The sequence below is a fragment of the Hemitrygon akajei genome, chromosome 7 (assembly GCF_048418815.1).
Source record: "Hemitrygon akajei chromosome 7, sHemAka1.3, whole genome shotgun sequence".
Taxonomy (NCBI): domain Eukaryota; kingdom Metazoa; phylum Chordata; class Chondrichthyes; order Myliobatiformes; family Dasyatidae; genus Hemitrygon; species Hemitrygon akajei.
Genome location: NC_133130.1, coordinates 16172669 through 16183124, shown reverse-complemented (window position 1 = coordinate 16183124; position 10456 = coordinate 16172669). Strand labels below are relative to the sequence as shown.

Here is a 10456-nt window from a genome sequence, read left to right as displayed (position 1 = left end):
GCATACTTCTCTCCCTCTGCTATTGAGAGACTCTATAGATCTATCCTGACCATGAACATACACTCAGTGACTGTGTTATTAGGTACAGGAGGTACCTATTAAAGTGTCTATTGAGTGTATTTTCATTAAAGTGATGACAGATTTCCTTTTGAATAGCTGACATTTTAGTTTCTAAAAGTTAGAGCACACTGGCAGAAGAGTGAAATGGAGACAAGATTGCTGATGTTCTGCTTTGAAAACGAAAAGCAGAGGATCAGTGGAGTATTTAATCTCTGGCACAGCTCATTACGTTTAGTAATAAAATGCTCAGTGTGAGAAAGCTCTGCATTGCGCATGTGAAGCCTCGAGACCATTATGTGGTAACTGGGAAATGAGTGAACAGGGATATGAATAGTGAATGGTTTTAGGGGCATTCCGGGAGATGATCTAATTGAGGATTCAAATTTGGATTTATTCATCACATGTACATTGAAACAACCAACACACCCAACGATGTGCTGGGGGCGGCCCACAGGTTTCCAAGTCTGGCCTCACATTCCGGCACCACTATAATGTGCTCAACAGAACAGCACAGAGCACAACAAGCAACAAAACATCAACAGCAAAACGAGCCCTGTTCCTCCCACCCACATACACTGCCCTCTAACCCCAGGACAAGCCATCTCCGGCCTTCAGCGTACTCTTGAAACCACAGGCAGTGGGCTTTCTTCATGACACTGTGACCATAAGATAAGATTGTCTTCAGATTTATTCTTATTGCTTTTGGATGGCGTTGTCATTTATAATATTTTCCCATTATCACTGAGCAATTGAATTAATAAAATCTACAGAAGGAATAAACTCAGCTCTGCGCAGATTCAAACGATGGTTTTGCACAATAGGGAGCTTTTTATTATCAACTAACAACATCTAGGTATTAATTATTGTCCCTGAAACTGGTGTATTTACCAATTATTTGTCCCGCAACAGAATGTGTTTTGGTGAACAGTGTGAATTATGTATGAAACCATTGGCATAGAGAAGCAATATTTAAATAGCTTGAGATATATATATTTAGAAAAATTGTTACAACACCTTCCCTTTCTCACAAACACACAGGTGCTGCGTAAGCAAGCAAGAACACACAAGCACACACAGATTAACAGAAAATAGATAGAAAGATAACCAGAGGTTGATGGAATGGAGGCAGATGAAGGGATAGAGACAGCTGTTTATAGGTAGATAATGGAGAGTCCGATTGTACCATTGAGCACATCTGCAAGGAACAGCATCCATCATCAAGGATGCCCACTACTCAGGCTATGTTCTTTTCTCTCTTCTGCAATCAGGGAGAAGGTACAGGAGCCTAATGTCCCACACCACCAAGTTCAGGATCAATTATAACCATTCAACCATCAGGCTCCTGAACTGGCATGGATAACTTCGTTCACTTCAACACTGAACTGATTTTACAACTACAGACTCACTTTCAAGGACTCTATGACTTATATTCTCTTTTATTTATTTATTTATTTATTTATCTATCTGCCTATCTATTAGTTATTTATTTATTTGTTTAGTTAATGAGTTATATTTGCACAGTTTGTCTTCTTTTGCATATTGGTTGTTTATCAGTCTTTGCGTGTAGTTTTTCATTGATTCTATTGAATTTCTTTGTTCTACTGTGAATGCTTGCAATTAAACGAATCTCAGGGTGACATATGTTTACAGTACTTTGATAATAAATTTACTGTAGCATTGAACTTTGAAGTCCTGCAGTCCAAGTGACACTCTAGTGAATCTCTCCTGAACCCTCTCTAGTTTCAACACATGCTTCCCATTTCTGTTCTGCAAGAAGGGCACATAATAATCCAAGTGTGGTCTCACCAATGACTTGTACAGTTGTAACGTGACATCCTAACTCTTGTACTCAATCCCCTGCCCAATACAAGTAAAAGGTGTTGGCTTCACCATCCTGACTACCTGAGAGGCCACATTCAGGGAACTATATACCGTACTTGTACACCGTGGTGTTTCATTCTCTGGGTCTCTGTTGTTCACCGTGTATGCCTAGCACTGGTTTATCCTCCTGAAGTGCATCACTTGATTAACCGTAGCAGTTAGCATAATGCTATTACAGTGCCAGTGACCCAGGTTCAATTTTGTTGAACTTTATACGTTCTCTCTGCGGTCGCGTGGGTTTCCTACCACGTTCCAAATTTGAACTGGTTAGTAGGTTAATTGGTCATACTGGTGTAATTGGGTGGTGCATGTTTGTTGGACTAAAATGGCCTGTACTATGTTATATCTCTAAATAAATTCATTAATAAATTTTGCACTTGTCTGGTTAAATTCCATCTGCTACCCCCTTGATAACTTTCCCAGTTGATTTTCATCTTGTTGTAAACTTAGAGAACTTTCTTCATTGTCCACTATTCCATTGATTCTGGTGTCATCTGCAAACTTACTGATAATGAGGGAGGGGAGCAAAAGAGGTGAGGGCGTGGCACTGCTGATCAGAGATAGTGTCACAGCTGCAGAAAAGGAGGAAGTCATGGAGGGATTGTCTACAAAGTCTCTGTGGGTGGAAATTAGGAACAGGAAGGGGTCAATAACTCTACTGGGTGTTTTTTATGGACCACCCAATAGTAACAGGGACATCGAGGAGCAGACGGGGAGACAGATTCTGGAAAGGTGTAATAATAACAGGGTTGTAGTGGTGGGAGATTTTAATTACCCAGATATCGATTGGCATGTCCCTAGAGTGAGGGGTTTAGATGGGGTGGAGTTTGTTCGTTGCGTTCAAGAAGGTTTCTTGACAATATGTAGCTAAGCCTACAAGAGGAGAGGCTGTACTTGATCTGGTATTGGGAAATGAACCTGGTCAGGTGTCAGGTCTCTCAGTGGGAGAGCAGTTTGGGGTAGTGATCACATTTCTATCTCCTTTACCACAGCATTAGAGAGGGACAGGAACAGACAAGTTAGGAAAGGTTTAATTGGAGTAAGGAGAAATATGAAGCCATCAGGCAGGAACTTGGAAACATAAGTTGGAAACAGATGTTCTCAGGGAAATGTACAGAAGAAATGTGGCAAATGTTCAGGGGATATTTGCGTGGGGTTCTGCATAGGTACATTCCAATGAGACAGGGAAAGGATGGTAGGGTACAGGAACCATGGTGTACAAAGGCTGTTGAAAATCTAGTCAAAAAGAGAGGAAGAGCTTATGAAGGGTTCAAAAAGCTAGGTAATGATAGAGATCTAGAAGATTATAAGGCTAGCAGGAAGGAGCTCAAGAAAGAAATTAGGAGAGCTAGAAGGGGTCATGAGAAGGCCTTAGCAGACAGGATTAAAGAAAACCCCAAGGCATTCTACAAGTATGTTAAGAGCAAGAGGATAAGACATGAGAGAATAGGACAAATCAAGTGTGACAGTGGAAAAGTGTGTATGGAACTGGTTGAAATAGCAGAGGTACTTAATGAGTACTTTGCTTCAGTATTCAGAAAAGGATCCTAGCAATTGTAGGGATGAAAATCATGAAAATCTTCTGGTTAGATTGCGCGACCTCGGCTTGCTGAGGGAATCGGGCCTGCAGTCCTCGGAGTCGCCTGAGGCCGGTGGCCGGAGGTGGGGACAGCGTAAGCGGTGTGTGAGGAAACGGAAGCGAGGCGAGTGGGCTGGAGTCCGTGCCAGGAAAAAAGCAAGCCCTGGCCGGCCGGCTCTCCCGTCCGTTCTGCTCTCCAATGGACATTAAATTGGACTACATCTGTGGCAACGAAATACTCAGCGGGAGTACAGAAACGGACAGAATCCTGGACGCTGCCATTCAGCTGTTTATTTATGTAACAGATTTCCCCCCAAGCCATCGGACTACCAACCTACTGCCCTCTGCTGTGTCTATTGTCTTGTTTATTATTTATTATAATGCCTGCACTGTTCTGTGTACTTTATGCAGTCCTGAGTAGGTCTGTAGTCTAGTGTAGTTTTTGTGTTGGTTTACGTAGTTCAGTGTAGTTTTTGTATTGTTCATGTAGCACCATGGTCCTGAAAAATGTTGTCCCATTTTTACTGTGTACTGTACCAGCAGTTATGATCGAAATGACAATGAAAAGTGACTTGACTTGACTTGCAGTGGACTGAAAAGCTTGAGCATGTAGTTATTAAGAAGGAGGATGTGCAGGAGCTTTTGGAAAGCATCAAGTTGGAAAAGTTGATAGAACTGGACGAGATATACCCCAGGCTACAGTGGGAGACGTGGGAGGAGATTGCTGAGCCTCTTGCAATGATCTTTGCATCATCAAGGGGGACGGGAGAGGCCCCAGAGGATTGGAGGGTTGCAGATGTTGTTCCATTATTCAAGAAAGGGAGTAGAGATATCCCAGGGATTTATAGACCAGTGAGTCTTACTTCACTGGCTGGTAAGTTGATGGAGAAGATCCTGAGAGGCAGGATTTATGAACATTTGGAGAGGCATAATATGATTAGGCTTTGTGAAAATCAGTTCATGCCTTACGAGCCTGATTGAATTTTTTGAGGATGTGACTAAACATATTGATGGTAGAGCAGTAGGTGTAGTGTATATGGATTTTAACAAGGCATTTTATAAGGTACCCCATGCAAGGCTTATTGAGACAGTAAGGAAACATGGGGTTCAAGGGGACATTGCTTTGTGGATCCAGAACTGGCTTGCCCACAGAAGGCAAAAAGTGGTTGTAGACAGACCATATTCTGCATGGAGGTCGGTGCCCAGTGGTGTGCATCAGTGATCTGTTCTGGGACCCCTTCTCTTTGTGATTTTTCTAAATGACCTGGATGAAGAAGTGGAGGGATGAGTTAGTAAATTTGCTGATGACACAAAGGTTGGAGGTGTTGTAGGTAGTGTGGAGGGCAGTCAGAGGTTACAGCGAGACATTGATAAGATGCAAAAATGGGCTGAGAAGTGCCAGATGGAGTTCAACACAGATATGTGTGAGGTGGTTTGTTTAGGTAGGTCAAATATAATGACAGAATATAGTATTAATGGTAAGACTCTTGGCAGTGTGGAGGATCAGAGGGATCTTGGGGTCTGAGTCCATAGTACACTGAAGGCTGCTGCGCACATTGACTTTGTGGTTAAGAAAGCATACGGAGCATTAGCCTTCATCAATCATGGCATTGAGTTTAGGAGCCGAGAGGAAATGTTGCAGCTATTTAGGACCCTGATCAGACCCCACTTGGAGTACTGTGCTCAGTTCTGGTCGCATCACTATAGGAAAGATGTGGAAACCATAGAAAGGGTGCAGAGACGATTTACAAGGACGTTGCCTGGATTGGGGAGCATCCCTTATGAAAATAGATTGAGTGAACTCGACCTTTTTTCCTTGGAGCGATGAAGGATGAGAGGTGACCTGATAGAGGTGTATAAGATGATGAGAGGCATTGATCATGTGGATAGTCAGAGGCTTTTTCCCGGGGCTGAAATGGCTAGCACGAGAGGGCACAGTTTTAAGGTGTTTGGAAGTAGGTACAAAGGAGATATCAGAGGTAAGTTTTTTTCCGCTGAGAGTGGTGAGTGCGTGAAATTGGCTGCCGGTGACAATGGTGGAGACGGATACAATAGGGTATGGAGCTCAGAAAAATAGAGGGCTTATGGGTAACCCTTGGTAATTTCTAAATTAAGGACATGTTCGGCACAGCTTTGTGGGCTGAAGGGCCTGTATTGTGCAGTCGGTTTTCTATGTTTCTATGTCACCTACATCTCTATCCAAATCATCATTTTCTTGACGAACAACAGGGAATCCAGCACTGATCCCTGCAGCACATCACTGATTATAGGATTCCAATGTGAAACAGAGCCCTCCACTACCAACACCTGCCTCCTACTACCAGGCCAATTGGCTAGCTCACTCTTTTGATCTAACCTTCTGGACTAGTCTACTATGTGGGATCTTGTCAAAGGTCTGGCTAAAGTGCATGTAGACCATATGACATAGGAGTAGGATTAGGCCATTCAGCCCATCGTGTCTGCTCCACCTTTCCATCATGGCTGAAGTATTATCCCACTCAACTGCGTTCTCCTGCCTTCTCCGCATTACCTTTGACATCCTTACTAATGATGAACCTATCATCCTCCATTTTAAATATATCCAGTTAATTGGCCTCCACAGCTCTTCATGACAATGAATTCCACAGATTCAGCATACTCTGGCTAAAATAATTCCTCTTCATCTTTGTTCTAAATGGATACTCTTCTATTCTGAGGCTCTGCCCTCTGGTCCTAGACTCCCCCAATGTAGGAAACATCCTCTCCACTCAATCTGGGCCTTAAACAACCACCAAGAAACTCAATCAAACTCACAAGACATGATTTCCCACCCCAAAAACCATGCCAACTATCTCTAATCAGTTCTTGCCTTTTCAAATGCAGATAGAACCTAACTCTGAATCCGCTCATGTAATTTTCCACCACTGATGCTAGCTCTCTGAATGCACCTAACTGACTGTTCACCGGTTCATGCATTGCAAATGTAATTGCTGGGGATATCACATAGCATATCATGAATATATCGCAGCAGATGAAATGCAGGTCGCAATATCTGCAGGTTTATGAATGTCTGTGCATGAGTTATTCATAACCTTGGTCAGAACCAACCATTAAGTGAAACATCTTACCCCTGTTAGATTCAGTAAGACAAAAATATAGATAGGTAGTTCAAAGTTCAATGTAAATGTTATTATCAAAGTACATATATGTCACCATCCACAGCCCTGGGATTCATTTTCCTGTGGGCATTCTCAACAAATCTATGGAATTGTAACTATAACAGAATCAATGAACAAACGCCAAACTAAGACTCTCAGCCAAAATATTGAAGACAACAAACTGTGCAAATGCAAAAAGAAAAAACAATAATATTAATAAATAATCAATAAATATTGAGAACATGAGACGAAGAGTTCTTGAAAGTGAGTCCATCGGTTGTGGGAACATTTCAATGATGGGACAAGTGAAGTTGAGTGAAGTTATCCCCTTTGTTAAACTGCCTGATGGTTGAGGGGTAGTAACTGTTCCTAAACATGGTGGTGCAAGTCCCAAAGCTCTTGTACCCCCTTCCTGATGGCAGCAACAAGACGAGTGCATGTCTTTGGTGGTGGGGTCCCTGTCGATGGATGCTGCTTTCCTGTGATAGTATTTCATGTAGACGCGCTTAATGGTTGAGAAAGCTTTACCTGTGATGGACTGGGCCATATCCACTACGTTTTGTTGAATTTTCTGTTCAATGCTATTGGTGTTTCCAGGCCATGCTGCCAGTCAGTATACTCTCCCCTACACATCTATAGAAGTTTGTCGAAGTTTTGGATGTCATGCCGAATCAAACACCCAAGGAAGTAGAAGTGCTTACTTGTTTTCTTTGTACTTGCACTTATGTGTTGGGCCCTGGACAGGTCCTCTGAAATAAGAACAGCTAGGTATTAAAATTTCCACCTCGGATCCTCCAATGAGGACTGGTTCATGGACCTTCTCCTGAAGTCTGTATCAGTTTCTTGGTCTTACTGACATTGACTGAGAAGTTGTTGTTTTGACACCACTCAGCCAGGTTTTCAGTCTCCCCCCACCATATGCTTATTATCACCACCTTTGATTCGGCCTATGTCATGGTGTTCTCAGCAAACTTGAATATGGCATTGGAGTTGTGCTTAGCCACACAATCATAGGATAGATAGATAGTGCAAGAGAAAAGGGAGGGGGCAAGAGAGAGTGAGAGAGAGAGAGAAATGGGTAGATATATTGATAGTGAATGGACAGACAGACATGGACAGATATTTATGTCAACAGGTAGATAGGTAGGTTGATAGAGAGAGAAAAAGATGAACAGATATTCATTCAGTGCCGATATATAAACAGTAGATAAATAGACATGAACTGCTATTCATTTTGATAGATGAATAGATAGATAAAATGATAGGTAGAATGATAAAGAGAGAGAGTGATGGACAGATATTCATATAGATAGATGGATATATAGACAGAAGGATAAATAGATAGATAGAGATAGAGAGAGAGAGAGAGAGAGAGATTGATTGATTAGTTAGATGTTGCAAAGGATGCATTGTTGCAGCAAGATAACTAATTATTTTTCTACCTATAGACTCACAGGCATTAATAATTATCCTGCAATTTCTTTGTGTACCCAGGCAGAACAACAGCAGGGTAGTTCCCCAGGCCTGATATCACTGCCTGTAATATTACATGCAGAGACTGATCTCTGACAGTGTAAAATTGCTCTCGTTGCTGTCCAGGCCTGTGCAACGCTACAACTGCCAGCAGTCTGGGCACAGGCCGGCTGTCTCCATGGCGACGGGCTCGGTTGCCGTGGCTGGTTGCTAGGGGAGGGGAACAGCATCAGCAGCGGCGGTGGTGGCGGCAACATGGCTCTCATCCCGTCTCAGGTGCTGCGGGTCGCCATCCTGCTCTCCTACCTCTCTATCCTGTGCAGCTACAGAGCTCTCGATATCCCGGCCCACCAGACCTACGGAGGCAGCTGGAAGTTCCTCACGTTCATTAACCTGGTGAGTCCCGGGAACGCCGCCATCATGGTCAATCCTGTAGTGTTGCATTGATGATCATTTTGTTCTTTCTCAATCCACTCTCCCCCCCCCCCCCCCCACCAACACACGCACATACATTCTGACAATGCCCTCCTCAATGGATGCTATTTATCTGTGGGCGTCCCCCCCCCCACCCTCCCCCTCTCCAACTCTCTTAACAGATCATTATTCACACAAAAAAAGCAACGGAGATTGTTTTAATTTTATTCCAGATCCTGTGCGTGTCTGTTTTTAGGAATTACGATCATTTGCACTGCATATAATGTACTGTGGCTGTTCTGATTTAACCATTTGAGTTCCTGTCTCCCCTCAGACCATCAAGGGACAGCTTTGGAGGGATATATAAGGGCGGGGAAGCGGCCATAATGTGATCAAAAGTCATTTTATTGTTTTTTTTAAATTCAAACACTTTATAGTCAGAATGAGAATCAGAATCAAGTTTATATCACTGAGATATGTTATGCAATTTGTGGTTTGGTGGCAGCAGTAAAGGGCAATACATAAAATATAATATGAAATATGATAAGAAATATATATTTAAGGAACTGAATAATTAGTGCAAAAAGAGAGCAAAGATAGTGTGGTAGTGTTCATGGGTATATGGACCATTCAGAAATTTGATGGCCGTGGGGAAGAAACTGTTCCTAAAATGTTGAGTGTAGGTTTTCAGATTCCTGTACCTCCTCTCTGACGGTAGCAATGAGAAGAGGGCAGGTCCTGGTTCATGGGGGTCCTTAATGACGGGTGCCACCTTTTTGAGACATTGCCTTCTGGAGATGTCCTCAATGACTGCAGGAGCCTATGGTGGCTGTCCATCATATCCAGCAATGACAGGAAGCCTGTGCAGGAGAATTTCTAAGGTGGAAAAGCCGTCACACTGAGGCAGTTCCACTCTTTCGACCTCAGAAGTCCAGATGAATTGTACGAACAAACGTCACAAGCTGGGCTCTTCCTTGGTTGCTGTGGATAACCACGATGTCTTCTATGCCTTGTCATACCCTTAGCTCTTCAATGAGCTTTGCAGTACTGCCTTCTTGCCTGTTTGATCTTATTTAGATCTCATCCACCCAGTCCACCGGGGCTGAGTGGATGAGCTGGGACAGGCATGTCCTTATCTCACTGGAGTATGAGGCCACCGGGCTACCCTCAACTGATTTAGCCTGCCTGTCGAAGTGGTGTACTGGGATGTGGCCGCTGTCGCAGGCAAACAGCTTCTTGGAGTCACAAGTGAGAGCTGAGCATCCAATGGGGCCCAAAGATGAATGAACTGCCTGGGGATGGTCACGACAAGCCCTTTCCCAGAGGTACTACCTCTTCCTAGACAACCCATACATCCCAGGGGCCCTTATGAAATCAGTATTGCTATAAACAAGAACAGGAATGGTATCATTGTACCTCAGGATCCTGGGGCTTTGTCAAGAGGTGTCATAGACTCTTGAGCAGACCTCTCCCACATAAAAGATGAATTCTTGTATTCTCACTCTAATTTATACCTTTACCTGCTCTGTAGTCTGTAATGGCAAAGCAAAATTCTGTATTCTCAAAGACACAAGAGCTTCTGCAGATGCTGGAAAAATAATTGAGCATCACACAAAAAGTGTTGGAGAAACACAGCAGATCTGTGATGTGGGCCCAGCATCTATGCAAGGAAATGAACAATGACACTTTGGGCCGAGACCCTCCATCAAGTCCCGCATTTTGTTTTCTATTTACTACCTTGATGTTGCTACACCCAGTGGTCACTCGTACACCTGCCATTATTGGGAATATTCAACCAGCCAATCGTGTGACAGCAACTTTATGCATGGATGCATGCAGATGTGATCAAGAGGGTCAGTTGTTGTTCAGACCAAACATCAGAATGGGGAAGAAATGTGATCATGGAATGATT

The 10456-nt window shown here is 43.2% G+C and overlaps 1 protein-coding gene across 3 annotated transcripts in view; it reads left to right on the top strand.

Annotated features, from left to right (window-relative positions):
* Positions 1-8364: 8364 nt before the first annotated feature.
* aig1 (androgen-induced 1 (H. sapiens)) overlaps positions 8365-10456 on the top strand; it is a 229551-nt gene continuing 227459 nt past the window's right edge. For all 3 annotated transcript variants that reach the window (XR_012099546.1, XM_073050430.1, XM_073050429.1), the window contains exon 1: positions 8365-8526. Coding sequence is in view for 2 of the 3 variants with exons in the window: in XM_073050430.1 (XP_072906531.1) it covers positions 8386-8526 (141 nt within the window). In the remaining variant the exon portion in view is untranslated. The remainder of the gene's footprint in view (positions 8527-10456) is intronic.